Below are 16407 nucleotides of genomic sequence, written 5' to 3'. Positions count from 1 at the left end.
TGCCCTGCCACAGTGACTGTACTGTCCACTCTGCACAGCTCCCTTCATGGCTCCTGCAGGGGCAAAACAAATAGCAACTCTTTTTTTTTTTTTTTCTTTTTACTAACTCCTCAACAAAAAACCCAGAAAAAGTCCAAAAAGCCACAACCCCCCTTCCCTGCCAAAAAAACCCAACAACAACAAGAAGCCACCCCCCACCCCCCCCCCAAAAAAAACCAAACCAAAACAACACAAACAAAACCAAAACCAACAAAAAGCCAAGAGAGAGAAGAAATAGAGCAAATTTGGTTTAGGCAGCAGAAGCAGTTTCTTGGCGGACTTAACCTCTAAAACACCTGAGGGCAAGCTCTAAATTGTCTCTGTGTGTCATGTTATGTGACCATGTAGCAGCTAACCACATCCCAGGCTGGATTTCCTCAGGGCTACTGGTGACACATGAATCCAACCAGCAGTGACACAGGGCTGGCTGTGTACAACAGAGGGACTTCCTTTTTCACAGTGCCTGTTAGTAGGAAGCCCTGATGGAGTCACAGAGTGCACAGAGGAAGATTTTTGTCTGGAAGAATTGAGCAGGGAAAGAAAGGGCAGAAACATTTCCCGCTCTAAAATGGTTGTAGTGTGCTCAGAGGAAAAACCCAAAGGGGCCAATGAGTCCTTCCTGCTGCCATGGGCTAAAATTAGTTTTGCTATTCCTAGGTGCTGGTGCCAGTGGAGAATCTAGTCTTACATGGGCTATATCTTCCCCAGCCTTTGGGGGAACTGATTGATGGCTATCAGTTGGAATGAGCCAAGCCTTTTGTATGCTCCACATGTTTGTCCACGTCACAAAGGCAGTTTGTGGTTTTCCTTGGTTCCTGGAAAGTCCAGTCCAGTTTGTACAACAGTGCTGGCTCACACAGTCCCTACTGGGAGCCCATTAATTCCAGAGCAGGCACATCGCTGAAGAATCTCAAGGGATGCCATTCTTCTTCTATCTCTGCCCCTTGATCCACTCTCAGCCTTACCAAGGAGTTGGAGTTTGCCCCACAGCCAACTCACACAATGGGATCTTTTGCTTACACCACTCTGATTCTGCCTTGGGATCTCTCCTTTAACTAACTGTTCTTTCTCTGACACTGCTACTAATGATTTTTTGGAGGAGCCTTCAGTAAGATTGACTGTGGGCAAGTGCACCTCCTCCCTGGCCAGCTGTCTGCCCTTCTCTGTGGGCAGTTGCAACCCCTGCACTTCCCTCCCTCATTCTCCAGTTTGTAGGGATTTTTGTTTGCTTTTGCAGCCTCAGCAGGTCAGCTCTGGCCCTTAGCCTTCTCCATTTCATTTTGATGCTTCCTGGGATTCTTCCTGTGTCTATGCATGTGTGTGAGCCTCTTCTCACCTATAGGTCTTCAGCACCCTCCCAGGGCAGCTTCCCCAACCCGCTGTTGCTGCTCTTCCTGCCCTCTGCACAGAGATCCTTCCTTGGTGCTGTGGTTTGCTTTCTGCCATGCAGGAGCAGAATTCACCTGGCCCCACCATGGGAGTGCCTGTGCTGTACTTGAGGACTGAGAGTCCCAGGACTGCTGGGCAGATATAGGATGAGCATCTTGGGAACTGCAGCAGCGATGCAGTGGCAGAGATGCACACCAGTCCTCAAGCTCTTTGGAATTTAAGGCACCCCCATTCTGCAGCTGAATGTACAGACACACATTTACTCAGGTCTTTTAGATTCCAAGCCTGCATTTTAAGCAGATATCTAAGCTGTCAGGAGTCATGCAGTTCATATATGCTGTGACTACAGCTTCTGCCTTCAGCTATTGGAATCTCACTCCTATTTCCTCTTTAATTGGCTTCTCTGTCTTTACCCACTAGCATCCCCTCTCTTCATTGCACCCCACATTTAGCCCCATGATTTGAACTTAAGTGTGCTTAGTTGGTCCATCTGCCCCACAGGGAACATGCTTCATAATCAGTAAATAGCTCAGCTCTCTTCCTTTTGGTCTCTTTTCTCCTGAATGGTGTGTGCTCTTCTGTGGGGCTTTATTTTGGTCTCTTTTCTCCTGAATTGTGTGTGCTCTTCTGTGGGGCTTTATCTCTTAGCACTCAATGGCTTACCTGAATTGGTTGCTTATGTCTGTCACTCCTGCTCCTCCTGCTCAGCCTCATTCCTTCCTTAAAGAAGGCTTATCTTTCTGCTGTAATTTTATTTCTCCAGCTTTTCTTCATCTTGGATTCCCCTAGGTTCAAGTGCACTTAGCTTTCTATGTAAGTTAGGGAGCTATGCTCCATAAGGATCACCACATGGGAGAGGGGACAATCCTACAAGTCATGGTAATCTAATGTGTTTTGCTTATGTTTATCTTGTGCCTCTTTGGGCCTTAGCCTATAATTGTCCAGCTGTGTCTTCTTTGTATCAGACCATCAGAGCCAGCTTTATGATCCCCTGCTTGGGCCTGAGCACTTGTCACATGGAGGGGCAGCAGAATGCATGGGTTTTGTCCCAGCAACCCCTCTGCTGTGACTTGTAGCTCTAGACCCAGGGCACCAGAAGGATGCTCTGCATCTCTGATTTTTATGGCTGTTCCTTCAGTCAGGTTGTAGATAAAGATACTCACAAAGATGGAAGGCAACCTAGCCCCTCTGCAGCTGTGACAACATCCAGATGTACTACGTGGTCAGGGTGCCTTGTGCTTGGGAGGAGCAGGGAAGAGGTTTCAGATGGTGACACTGGCAAAAACAGCACCCTGGGCAAGAGCTCGGAGTCCTGCCTCATCAGCCCACCTTTGCCTTCGTGAAGGATGATCTTTCTCTCAGCTTCCAACCTGCAGGCATCTTCTGGTCCTCTGTTGTTTATGATACTGCAATTTGTTGCCTTGGAAATAAGTGCTGGTTTATCCCAAACAGAGCCTACAGTTTCACAGCACAATCAAGGGAGAGGAGCAGATGGCTACCCCATCTCTTCTGTTGTGTTTCCCATTTTCCTCATCCACAGTTGGATGACAGGAATCTCTGATTCAGTGCAAGTATCTGTGGCCCGGCTGCATCTACCCATATAAGCTGGGGAGCCATGTTTCTGCTGGGATATGACATGCCTTTGTGTCTTGCATCACTATTTTGGCTTCTTGCAAATGGAATTTGACCAAAAAGTAAAAAAAAACCCCAACCTTCTCACTTACTTCAGTAGTGTCTAGCATCAGGGGGCAGAAGGAAAGTTCAATACCTGCAGTTTCTGTTTCCCAGGGCTTTGTAGTAACTATCCTTAAGCATTTGACCCTCTGCAACCTCATTTTACTGTTTGAACTTTGGACAATATACACCTTCTACTCTCTGTGGGCACCAGCATTCTCCTTTCCTGCAGTTCTCCTGGGCTGAAGCTGCAGCTGTGCAGCAGCTGTGCTAGGCAGGGCTCAGGGAACTGCATGGAGGGTAGATATTAATTTAAATGCTTTGCTTGGAAGCACCTTCCAAAGGAGCTGGTGGTCCAGAGACTCAGTGGTGTCATGGCCCTAATATGCACTTGGAGAATGGAAGAGATGTGGGGACTCTACAGGATTGAGGAGCTTCAGGATCTGAAATGGCTGGGAGAATCAGCACTTCCAAGCCCAAGATTAATTGCTTTGCAAACAGTTCTGCTTTCATTCCTCAGTGCTATTCTTTGTGATTCAGTCTGATTTGTTTGAATTCTGTTCTGAGGCTTATGTCCTACCCAGCACTTTGCTGCATGAGTGCTGTCTTTCCTTGCCTGAGCAAATTTAGGATGGAGAGTAACAGAATATTTTTTCCTTTCCAAGTAGTAACATCTTTGGGCAGCTTTCTAGTGAGGACAGGGAGAGCAGAATTCCAATTGGTTTCAAGATTGAGCCTGGTTAGTTTATGAAGGGAATTATATAAGTTAGTTCCTATGGCTGGATTTAGTGATTTGGTGTCTCTTCTAGTTCTACCTTTCTGGGAGACAGCTATGTTAAAAATTCATTTGAAAAAGGGAAAATTATCCTCCAGGTTCAAATATTCTGCATTAAAAATGGAAAATGGAGCAGAGGAGATTGAAAACTGGTACTTGCCTAGCAGCAGACAGGCTACAGAGCCAGGTCAAAAAAGGAGGTTGGACTGTGGAAAGAAAGAGAATTGCTCTAGTTTAGTGTGGAGATGTGGCTCGGGGAGGGCCAGGCTGGGCCCTGGGGCGGGCAGCTGGGGGTGATGAGGCCAGGCAGGAGGGCCAAGAGCATCACTGGAGTATGGGTGCAGCCTGTGAGACACTGGAGGAGGAGAAGGGAAGAGAGTTGCTTCTGATACTTTCCTGCACATGCCCTATCTGGCTCTTTTGCTTATCACTGAACTTATCCTTTCTGCAATAGGTAACTGACTAAGGATCCTTTTGCTGCTCCATTAATCTGTGGCTTTCCATTAACAGGCAGGTGCTTGTACCCGGGGGACCACCGTGCTGACTGCCAGAGATTCCTGGCACTGGCTACTACAGAGTTAAGCAGCCAGGCTGGAGTGTGCAAACAAACAGTGAGACCTGTACTAACAGCCCTGCTTTGTGTTAGTGGGAAGCACAGGCTCCAACTTCTTCCGATTTCTCACCTGTCCAGACTGGTACAGAAAGAAAATGCCTCTTGGAGTTTCAGAGAAAACCACACCTATTTACAGTGGATTCCCCAGGGCCCTCCTGTGGGGTATTAACTCTTCAGCCCCAGGACCACATTCTGCCTTTGGTAGGAAGAATTCCCAATATCCCTGGGGAAGTCAGCCCTTCTACTTCCACTGCAGGGATTTCTCCTACTTGTCCCCAGGGCATTGGCCCATCCACTCCCTAGAGCAAGTCCCTAGAGCAATTTCTGGTTTCTCCCATCTGTACAGTTATCTCTGTCCAATGCACTGGGGTTCTCTCCATGTGAACTGGGCTTCCTGACCCAGCTCCTTCCCCAGAAAGCAGAACTTGCTCTTCTGTGTTTGGGTTGGACCTATGATCGTGTGTCTCTGTGTTTGTCTCAAACCCCACCAAGTTTCCCTGAGATACCAGCTCATCCCTCCCCCTTGAAATATCCATGCTTTCTTCAGATTTCTTCCTGGTCTCACTGTTTGCTTTCCCTCCTTTCCCTGGTTTCTGAGTTTTCTCGGAAGGAATCCCGTGCTCTGGCCTCCTCAGGCTGGAGTGTTGTGTTGTTGTTTTTCCTTTCGTCGCTATGGGCAGGGATTTTGAGTACTGAGCCAAGAAGAGGGAGGGAAGAAGAGAGGCAGTGAAAGAAGGAGGGAGTACAAGGCGGGGGGGGGGGGGGAATGAAGAAAGCCAGAAAAGTGAGAAAGCAAAGTGTTCAGGGGAGCAGGGTAAGGAAGAGATGGTGGAGAAATGAAATGGGGAAGGAGGATAGGGGACACTGAGGAGAGAAAGAGTTTTGGAAAAATATCAGATCTTTTTCATTGGTTCTTTTATTAATAATACTATTGCCATGGACAAAGATATCCAGAGGAAGGCAAGGAGCCCCCATTTCTCCCTGCCCCAGATCCCTCAAGGACACAAGGCATGAGAGAGCCTTCAGAAAGTGAATGTTTAAGTCTAAAGCAGCCAGTAGATGCACAGGCTGCAGTAGGGAATATGTTAGATGTGAACCTGGCAGGTAGGGAGACAATGCAAAGCACAAAGACCCAGTAAAAATTATAGGATCTTCATTCAGCCTATTGAAAGTAGGAAGCCTGTGACAGGACTGACACATTTTGGGAACAGGGAAGAAAAGAGAGTAGCTAAGGAAGCTTGAGACACTGCAGAGAAGCTAAGTAATTCCTACACCTAAAAGGAAAAGAGACAAATCTCCCTAGTAGTGCTTTTCAGTTGCTACAGAGAAGGAACCTTCAGGCGGTGAGAACTTCAAAAGCAAGGGTGGTGTCTTAAAAAACGGCAGTCCTCAGGACTGGGCACAAGCACCTGAGGAGCAGAGTGCTAGAGAATGTGCAGCAAAGGGGTAAGGCAGACAGAGCTAAGGAATTGCAGACTCAGGTCTTGTTTCCATCCCAAGCAAATTGCTGGATGCTCATTATGGGTCTGCAGGCCCTCCATGTACCTGGCTGGCTACATTGCAGCAAGAAATTTACAGTTCAGTTTCTCTGCTAAGGAAAATCATACTCCTGGAGCTGCTAGAAGTTATGGAATGTTTCCTGCTGTAGGAAATAACAGCAGGACGTGGGTTTTCCAAAAGCTAGGAGCACTGTCTTTCACAGGACCACCTTGATGAGGCTAAGTGGCCACCAGGTGATTTGTGCTGGCACTGCTGAAATAGTGCAGAGCAGAAACTGTGGGCCCTGAAGGCTCAGAGCAGCCTGCCTCTGGGAGCCGTGCAAGGGTGGCTTTATAGTGGAAAGGAAACATTCAGTAGTGAATTTGGGATAGACCTCCAGCTGGAATACTGTGTATGCTTCTCATCACCCATGCTGGGGAAAGTGGGGGAAATAAAGTCAGATAAAGAAAGTTACTAAAAAGATGAAACTCCTTCCACATGAGCAGGGACTGCAAGGAATATAACACCAGTTTACAGGGAGGATAAATGGGGAAGGGATATGTATTAGATAGAACTGTAACTTTTTAAGGAGACATATATATTTCAAAGTTTAGACCAATGTCTAACTGACAAAGATAAGAAAGAAATTCCTTTTTGAAGAGGTTATTCCACAACTGTCCAACATGAAGATTATTTCACTTAAGGATCAAGCACTGTCAGTGACAAGCTCTTGCACAGCATTTTCCAACCCTGGTATCTGATCTAATCAGTCCTGTTTTCATAAACAAACAATGTGGGGATCACTCAGCCCATCAGCCTGTGTGGCACTGTCTGATGACTGTGGTAGTGACCACTCAGACCTTAGCACTGCCACCAGCCCAGACACAGCTGCTTTCCCTCAGGGGCGATTTACCATCCTCTCACTCCTACTGCTTGTGTGATTTTTCTTTTCTCCGTCCAATTCTGAAAAATGACTGGAAGTAAGGAGTTGTTTTTTTATAAGACTAGAAATGAGTTAGGGATTAATGAAGGAAACAGTTAAATCAGAACTGAGTTGTGGCCAGGGGGTGGTGTGACATGTAGCCAGAGGTGGTCAAATGGCAGCTATGTCTTGTACCACCAGCATTCTCTCCTGCAGGGTGAAGCTCTTTCTTGCTGCAGATAGGTATTGTACTGTGGCTTACAGGAGTTTGAATGTATGAGTCCTAGGTCACATCCTTCAGTGAATGGTTTTCAGAACTGGCCATCAGGATTGCATACTAATACTGCAAACAAAGATCAGGGAAAAGGGAAGCAGATTCATGAGGATTTGGATAATTAAAGTTGGTGGGTAACAGGTGAAATGCGCTGTTTTATATAGCAAATGTTGGATGGCAATTGTGTGAGCAAGCAGCAGGTCTGAGGAATCCCAGTTAGGCAGAGACACAGCACAGCTCTCTCAGCCTCAGTGGGTGGGAGGGGATCATTAACCCTGTCAGCCTGCACTGAGAAGCAATGCCAGAGAGAATTTTACATGTAGGACATCAATATGGCTTTGTATCTGGCAGGCATGTCCCACATGCATGTTGTGCTAGTCAGCACTCAAGAGATTGCAGAAGGGTGAACTGGAATGGCTAACATTCTGATTAGACTTAGAATATTGATTAATTTCAAGCACATAGAACTGTGCTTGGTCATGCAACAGAGATGTTTAGGTCTGGTGTATCTTTTGCTTCCTGGCTAAGAATATCTCAGGGAGGTTACTGTGAGCTCATCTCTACTGACAGTGGCATCAGGAGGGTGCAGAGGGCAAGCAGAGGACTACCATTGCTGGGGCCTAAATATGCTCTCAGTGCACTTGGACAGGGCACATTAAATGTCAGAGACCCTCAGGAGCCTTGCCCATGCTGTGGCTTCTGTCGCTGTGTTCAGACAGGGCTGTAACAGGTTCCAGAGAGAAACCTGGCAGGAGGGACCAGAACTGACTCTGCCTCCCCTGCCCACCTTCAGAAGACAGGGGTCTGGGAGGACCATGTCCACTCCAGCTGTGAGAGGGCCCCCAGACAATGCAGAAGAGGGTGGAAGAACAGGGGTGGTTGTGGAGCTGTTTTGGGTGTCCTGGCCGAGGCCTAAATGCAGCCAATGAGCAGCACAGTTCATCCGTGTGGAGAAGGCAGAGGAATGCGAGCTGGCAGGCCAAAAGCAAAGACTTCCTGAGGACTGAGAGCAGCTCCTTTGTAGTCAAACTTCTGGGCTGCTGCAGCTCTGTTTTGCTCTAGAGTTCTCTCTGTTCCTGATAACTTTCTGGCCCCATGTTGTGTTGCAGGGGCTGTGTTTCCACATCCATGAGTCTTCACCTTCCACACACTTTATTTTGGACAAAAATATGCAAATCATCCCTTTCATCTGAAGAGAAAGCCATCTGCCAAGCAGTAAGGTACTGACGGCTTTTTATGTTCTGTGCAGTGGAACTTTTGCTTTTTTTCTCAACAGCTCCTGTCTCCATTGCAAATGTTGCCATTCACATTTGATTAATTTGTCTTTGTCAGCACATGTTTCCACTGCAGTGGCAAGACTGACCAGCCCTGGTAGGGCCAGACGTGTTTATCTGCATCATTCAGCAAACAGACTGTTGTAGGTGACTTTTTTGTTCACTTTTACCCACTGAAGCCACAAATTCTCAATTAATTGTTACGTCTTTTCTAGCCAAAGTGAAACTATCTGAAAAGTAAACATATTTGGTGTTTACATGAGGCAAAACCCAGCTTGGGAAAAGAACAGTTCAAGCACAGGCGGCTGCAAGAGCAGGGAAAATTCCCCTGTGAGACAAGAGTTCCCAAGTCAAGGGAGAATGATGCAAGTTTGTCCCTTTAAACATGTTCGTAAGCACTGTCCCAGGCAAGGATTGCTTCCCTGGAACTAGCTCTTCAATAGGTAAGTTAAGTAAGTCCCAGTTGGGACTGACTTGCATTATTATAATAATGGAGGTTCAGCTGCCTCCAGGACCTGCAGTGGGGAAGCAGGGAAGGAAAAAAAATTGTAGGCTGATGGGCTCTCCTTCCCATTTCCCAGCCTTCATCTGCACAGTCTTGAAATCAGTACTGCAAACATGCTGCAAGTGCAGCAGACAGAGGATGTTGGATCCCTGCTCCCGTCCTTTGGAGGCTGGCTGGGAGAGTAAGGGCCAACACTCAAGGCTGGGGCAATAGATGTCTGTGTTGCAGTGAGATCTCCCAGCTCTGCCCAGCAGTGAAAGGGAAATAAAAAAGGCAAAAACAGTGGAAGACAGAGCAGGGAGAGCTCTCCTTCTTCCAACCCCCTGCAAAGAAGGGGAAATGGCACTTTCCCACCTTCCCCAGGGTAGGGAAAGGCTGCAGGAGGAACTGTGTGCTGGACTGGACCCTGCTCAACCAGGTCATCAGCCTCTTCTGAAATCCCTCTGGTTTGTCCTCTTCCCTTCCCTCAGGATACAGCAGCTGTGAGCAAGCTGCCATGCCCTGAAGGCAACTTGTCTGATTTGCTAGAGAGAGATGTTTGTCAACCCCACTGGGATACCTGGAGCTTAAGGCAATAGAAAAGTCTGTCCTATCTGATGCTGGAAGGAATGCATATGGAAAAAATATATCTTGGCTGACATTTCTCCTTTCCCCCAAGATGAGGTGCCAAGATTAAGGAAATATTGGGATTGTATGCAAAATTGTATAAAAAGTATTCTGCCTCTCTGAAAACAAAACAAACAAACAAAAGAACAACAGCATGAGATTACTAATGAAGATACATGTGCAGTGTCCTGCCAAGCCAAGATGTTAGCTATTTCTGTAGGACAGCTTGGGCAGTTATATCCTATTCTGAACACAGCATTTCTGATCCCATGTTCCTGCTCAGTCTCAGATATTTCCAACTGAATTCTCTTTCTCTTGCTGAGGTACAGATGAAGAGGACGAGGCTGGAAGTGCTGATGGCAAGACCTTGTAGATGATGAATAGTGTGAATCCTCAGTTGTGAAAAGAAATTAAATTGGTGAATGCTGAAAAGAAGCAATGACTGACAAGTCAGGGGAAGGAAAACGAGGTAGGGTGGATGATGCCTCTCTGTGGTGTTAGGTGGGTCAGAGAGGTGACACTGTCACTTAGCTGAGTAGTGCTGCTCAGCCTGGTGGTTTTGTTAACTACTCTTAGAATGCTGTCTTTCCAAAGGAATGGGAGCCTTTTTGTCCTGAAATGCTGTAGGAGCAACCGCCCTGGAGCATCCAGTACCTGTGGCAGATCCAGCATGGTCTTCCAGCTGTGCAAAGCTTTGCTTCCCCAGAAGAGTTTGGCTGATGCATCTAGGAAGAGGCCAATATTAGAGAGAAAGAGGAAAGAAACAAACACAAATCAGTTATCAGGAAGGCCCCATTCTGTCACCTGCTCCATGATCCCCATCCAACATCAAGGTGCTGGAACACTGGGCACCATGGGTGTGCCTGTGCTTCAGGCAATGTCCCATCCTGATGTCCCATTGATGGTAAGAAAGCAAAACAGCTGGGAAGAGGCGCCTTGAACCCCTCTGCTTCCTCCTGGTTACTCTCCAGGCCAAGAGTCAAGGGAGTGGTGGAGCTGGGGCTGACAGCCCTCTGCCCTTGTATGAGGGAGCCAGTGTTGTGTGGGGCATGAGCCGGCCAGGCTGGGGGAGGGTGAGATGAGAGAGTTCTTGCCCCCCACGGGCCAGTGGAGTGACCCAGCAGCCCTGCCTGCCCCTGTGCCTTTGCTGCCCTGGGTGAGATGTGCTTGATGCTGTGGAGCCCTGGATAGCCTCTCTGGTCCTTTGCCTCCTTTCTCGGGACTGAGGAGCGGAGGCTCCGCACAAATCGGGCTAGCTCGGGCACGGCTGCCCGGGACGATGTCCAGGCGTGCGAGAGAGGGAAGCGGAGAGTGTGCGGAGGGGCGCAATAGGAGCGCGGGGAAGACGCGCACCCGGGTCGGGGTGCGAGGTCCGGGGGCGCCGTGGTGCGGAGGGGTCAGGAGCTGCGGGAGCGTGCGGGGATGCCGGCTGCGAGGGCAGAGGGTGGCCGAGGGGTGGCGGATGCGGAGTCCCGGGGTGCAGGACGCGGAGATGCCTGGCCGTGGGGTGCGGGATGCCGAGGTGCGGGATGTCGGGGTGCCCCGGCTGGTCCCACCCCTGCGCGGCGCTCCCCGCCCCGCGGCCCCGCTCCCCCGCCCTCCCTGACGTGTGGCGCTGGCAGCCCGGCCGGTTCCGCATTCCCGACCCCTCCCCGCAGCCCAGGGGCCGCTATATAACCGGGGCTGATGCAACCCACCCCGCCGCCTGCCACAGCCTGCGGGAGGCGCGCACCGGGGCGGCGGGCGGTGGCGGGCCGAGGCGCCCCGGCGGCGGCCGGCACCCACATCGGCACCCGGCGGGGCCCGGGGGTCGGGGCAGCGGCGGAGGCGGCGGGGCTGAGCCTGCAGCCCGCGCCCGGCCCCTACGGCCGGGCCCCGCGGGCACCCCGGCAGCGCGCTCGCCCTGCACGGTGGGTACGGGCGCGGGCGGGGGACGCGCCGGGCGGGCCGGGACTGCGGCAGGGGCGGGCGGCGGCGCGGGGCTCCGCGGGGGTGGCGGACAGCAGCGGGGGCTGGAGCGGGGGCGCCCGGCGGAGCATCCCGTGTCCCGCGGCTCGGGCAGGGTGCCGCTGTCCGGGCGGTCGGGCGCACGGCGGAGATGCGGGGACACCCTGCGCGGGGGCGGGCACCGCCGCATGGGCGGCTCATGCCGGGCTGCTGCCCCCGCAACGCGCGGGGGCTGGAGGTGCCGGGCTCGGGGCTGCTGCCGCACCGGGGAGCGGCGGGGGCGGCCTCCCCCGCTCCAAGGGCGCCGCTGCCTCCCTGCCTTCACCTGCCGGCCGGGCGCTCAGGTGAGGGGCGCGGGTCCCCGCCGCTGCCGGCCCCGCTGTCGCCAGCCGTGTCTCCTGGCCGGGAGGCCCGGGGAAGGAAAGGGGCCCTGGAGGTGCCCCCGCCGCGCGGTCCCAAGTCCGCTTTAGCAGTCAGGCATGGAGTTGAATGGAAGTTGCATTCTTTTGCACGCTCTGCTCCAGGAGGCACTTTTCTTTTTTCCATGGAAGGGAAATAGGTTTGAGAGCAAATTGGGGGAAAGGGAGAAATACCAGGGGAGCGAGAGCCACATTATGTTTCCATTTTCCTTTAATGAAGGCCCTGTGGAGGTGTATTTGAAAACACAGGGTCTCCTATGCCTTCAAGGAGGGTGAGAACACTGTGCTGGCTGGTTCCAGGGCCATATGCAGCGTATGGTGGCCAATGAAACAGGGCCTGGCTCGTTCTCTTGCTTGTCTTGGCAGCCTGCTCCATGGCTTGCATTACCAGCCCTGGAACACAACCACTGCCAAACTGTGAGTGTGTGTGCGTGTGTGTGTGCTTGGACTCCAAGAGCTCAGCAGAAGCAAATGCTTCTGCAGCTCAAACCAGGATTTTTTAGCTAGTTTTGGGAAAACTTGCATAAAAATCTATGTCTGGAGGCTCCCTTGACAGAGTATGCCCTGGGAATTTGTTGCTAAAAGCTTGTGTGAGGGCATCTGTGAATGGCAGTCTTTGGAATTCAGATTCCTAGTATTAGTCCTAGCGATTTAAAAATGCAAAATCCTGCCCATCTAGGGGATGAGTGTGTGGGTGCTGGAGCTGCCATCCACATCATTACTGGATCATGCAGCAATTTGTTGCCCCTGGTGTCTGGGGAATTAACAAAATCTGCTGAATTAGTGTGCAGGTTATTGCCTCTGCTTCCTCATTGAGATGCCTATGGACGCTTTCCCTGCATCTTCACAGTTATTTCCCTCCTTACAGGATGCAGAGGTCCCTGTGCTACATTCCTTGCCAAGGAAGAGTAAATACTCCCTCAGACCTCTTGCCTCCTCCTCCTGCCCTGTCCATCTGAGCAGTGTGTCCAACTGCTCAAGGAGCACTGAGCATCTGTTCTGTGGTCTCCTTCCCTGTGCTAGTGTTTGCTGCTTCAGCTGCATTGCCCGGGCCAGGTTCTTGGCAGCATGCAGTGCCTTGAATGTGAAGCTGTAAGAGGCTCTTTTCACTGCAGTGGCTGTTCCTAGTGGGCCTGGCCCCAAGAGCAAGGGAGGCAGAGCCATGGTGAGGCGTGGGACCCCTTGCCAGCATGTGTGTGTGTCCTGCAGTGCCGTGCAGCAAGGAGGGGGCACTGCAAACCTGATGCCATCTGTCTTTGGCTGCATTTCTCAGTTGCTTGGACTGTCCAGAGTGTCAATCCAAACATTGCAGGCTATTTTAACATGCAGACAGAGAGCTGGAGGCACATACGGGCCTCTGAGCTGAGCAGTGCTGCTGCAAGCTAGCCAGAGCTGGTCTTTATATGGATTAGAGGTCTTTGTGGATGACCCTGGTATTTAAGGCATAATTTTGAGGAGTTTGTAGGGGGTGTGGGGGCTGTCATCTCTGAGGCTGTCCTTGGTCCCTGCGGGCAGAGCATTATGCTGGAGCAGGATTGTCTTCTTGAAGGTTCTAGCCCTGACCACATGTGGTTATGGATGGTCCTTGGTGATTTCAACAAGTCAGTTGTTGGGCTGCAGCTCAGAGACTGAGGTTTTCTCAGACCAGGATATTCCTTCCTTCTGAAATCCCTTTGAGCTGCTTCAGGTACAAATAGGCTAACTTTTACCTTCCTGCTCTGCACTGCTGTCCAGTGGGTGGTGCAACCTCAAATAATTAATTGCAATCTTAATAATACTGTGATAATTAATGACATTTTTTGCAGTTAATGCACTAACTATGGCAGTAGGGGAGCCTTGCTGTGGTAGGTGCTGTACAAAACCCTGCTGTCACAGGTTGCTTGGAAGTCAATCGCTGCATTGCAGTGGTGGGAGCAGCTAAACTGGAGCTTTTTGCTGCCCTGTGAAGGTATGGAGGAAAACACTCAGGGAGGAAGGGCTGTGAGCTGACTGCTTTGCTAATGGCAAATAGAGATTATCTCTAAGGCTGAGGACTGGAGAACCAGCAGCCCCCCTCCTCACAAAAGGGACAAGAAGTCAAAGCATTAGACAGGCAGGTGTGGAGGCCTAATGGTGAGACAAGGCAGCTGGACAAGGGCTGCAAAATGGCATTTCTGCCAAGGAGGTGCTGTCTGCTCTGGGCTGCCCCGTGTGCACATGTAGGAAGCTCTGAGCTTCCCTGATGGAAAAGAGGAGGGAGGGCAGCAGGGCTCTTTGCATTCCTGTTTTTAGAAAGCTTCTCATAGCCCTCTGTCTGTCAATGACTCGGATGATCCTCCTGCCAGCTAGAAGTGCAGGACTGAGCCAGAATGTTCCCACTCATGAAGTAGGTTTAGAATTCCACCTCCTGAGGAACAGTTCTTCATAGCTTCTTCTTCTGTTCAGTGTTGTGGCCCCCACTCACTCTGAACTAGGGGTGGGAGGTTACATGTATGGGTGTTCACAAGCCCTGCAACTCTTCACCACGTGGGGTTGCCTGTGGGAGGAAAGGAACAGCAGGAATGGCAGCTCAGAGTGTCTGTGGGAAGGGCACAGATGTCTTTGGACCTGCAATCCTTGAACCTGGTTGTAGGAGCTGACTCTCCCTCCTGGGATGGAAATGGGGTGTGGGGGCACTGCAGTGTCCTGCATTCTGAGGTGGTGTGCTCTGCCTCAGTGCTCTTGATGGGCCATGCTGTGAGCATGCCTTTACCTGGCCTTTCAACAAGGGGGATTGCTGTGGTGCTATAAAACAGTAAGTCATGTTAGGAGAGACATACACGTTTTTATCCCAATTGGTGTCACTGCAGCTTTTCAGTATGCTCTAGGTGGTGGGTTCCTTGGCATCAACAGGTACAGCAACTGAATGAATGAATGCACCATGGCTGTTGTTATAGTCCATGTTTGCCAGAGCTACTGCATGGGGACCTGAAAAGACTGGTTACCCCAAAAGGGCTTGTCTGCTGCTGTGTTCTGGTGTTTGGCAAATAACTTTGATCACTGTGGTGCTTGGCACTGGCCCTGCAAGTTTCTGCTTTTAACAGTGCAGAGCAGAAGCAGCTGGCCAGAAGGTATGACTGTAAGGTGCTACTCAAAATTAAATACATCTAGAGCAGATAGAATTGTGTGGCAATGGGAGACTCTCATGTTTTAGATAGCAGAAGAAAGCTCTAATTGCATGGGAAGGTACTTGTGGCACTGGGAATATGGGGTAGTGTCTTTCTGCCTTCATCTGTTCCCACTGGGGCCTGAACCTTGAAGTGGAAGAAGAGTCTGTAGGCTTCAGACCATCAGCACTCTGCAGTCTTCTCAGAAGAGTCCAGATGGAAAAAAGCAAGTGGCTCAGAGCTTCAGAGAAAGAGTAGTAGCCAACTGCCCTGTCTTTGTTTAGGAAGTTACATTCTTGGTTCATGAGAAGTTGGGCATGTCAGGAAAGGGCTTTCCTATAAATCATCCTTCTGCTCACAGAAGGAGCTAGATAGATTCAATGTATGACATACAGAATGAGGTAGCTTGATAGCCAGGAGTTAAAAAAAAAGTTTAAAAATGGCAGCAAAGCAGAGTAGAATCTAAGGAACTATATGCTGGCAGTGCTGCTTCTGATCTCCAGATCAGAATTATTGTTCCCTGTTGGCCAGGAGAAGATGAAAGGCCAGTTACTGTGCCCCAAGACAGCACACACAAATGGCAATGTTGTGCTAGGTGCTAATACACTGATGAAGAGTTCAAAGATTGCTTGTGTGGGGCTCACAGACTCCAGCAGTGCTCTGATGCGTGGCAGCTGGCAAGTAATGGCAGGCACCCAGGCTGAGCCTGTGAGAGAATTGCAGGCAGGCATGGCCTTTATTCTGCAGGCAGCATGGAAAAGGACTGGTAGGACAGACTGTGCCCCAGTGCAGTGCTTAACATGGGCAAAAGAGAAACATGCTGGCAGGTACAGAGTGTCAGAATCTGCTGGCTGGCAGTATTAGATGCTAGACTGGCTCTCTGAGCATCAGAAGAGTACTTGGATCAACCATTATAAATGTCAGCACATGTGAAATAGCTTATGTTGGAAGAAACTGTGATTGTATTATAGACAGCAAAACTGATAATAAGGCTGCAAATAGCCCTCACTCTCACCAAGGAAGCTGACACCAGAGATAAGGCAGTAATAGCAAGTTAAATTGAAGTGTGACTGTCAGAGCCTGCTTTGGGATGTCATGGTCATCTCTACAGGATGATGCTCATGGTACAACAGTAGCAGCTGCATTTGGTTTATAAAGAAACTAACAACACCTCTGGATGCATAGGATGATGGATACAAACTGAGGCAGTCTGTGTGCAGGGAATTGAATGCATGATTTCAATACAGGTAGGCATTCCTGTGCCAGTTTTAGTCTGGGTAAGAATAGCAGTGAATAGGTGGCAGGAGGGGTGTGAATACAGGCTAGCAAGTGGAGCACAAGCCCCTGGGTTATACAAATTATGCCT

At 50.2% G+C, this 16407-nt stretch overlaps 1 protein-coding gene across 3 annotated transcripts in view; it reads left to right on the top strand.

Annotated features, from left to right (window-relative positions):
• Positions 1-16407, top strand: part of JDP2 (Jun dimerization protein 2) — a 47316-nt gene that overhangs the window by 17507 nt on the left and 13402 nt on the right. The window contains exons 1-2 of one of the 3 annotated variants that reach the window (XM_064714077.1): positions 8780-8882; positions 9880-10019. The exons of 1 other annotated variant lie outside the window; for it this stretch is intronic. In XM_064714077.1, the coding sequence (XP_064570147.1) occupies positions 9989-10019 (31 nt within the window). In that variant the 5' untranslated portion in view covers positions 8780-8882; positions 9880-9988. Of the gene's footprint in view, positions 1-8779; positions 8883-9879; positions 10020-11279; positions 11461-16407 lie in introns of those variants that run through there. One more of the 3 variants, XM_064714078.1, reaches the window with a different exon arrangement.

Source organism: Zonotrichia leucophrys, chromosome 5, assembly GCF_028769735.1.
Source record: "Zonotrichia leucophrys gambelii isolate GWCS_2022_RI chromosome 5, RI_Zleu_2.0, whole genome shotgun sequence".
Classification (NCBI taxonomy): Eukaryota; Metazoa; Chordata; class Aves; order Passeriformes; family Passerellidae; genus Zonotrichia; species Zonotrichia leucophrys.
This window is presented reverse-complemented; position numbering and strand designations above follow the sequence as displayed.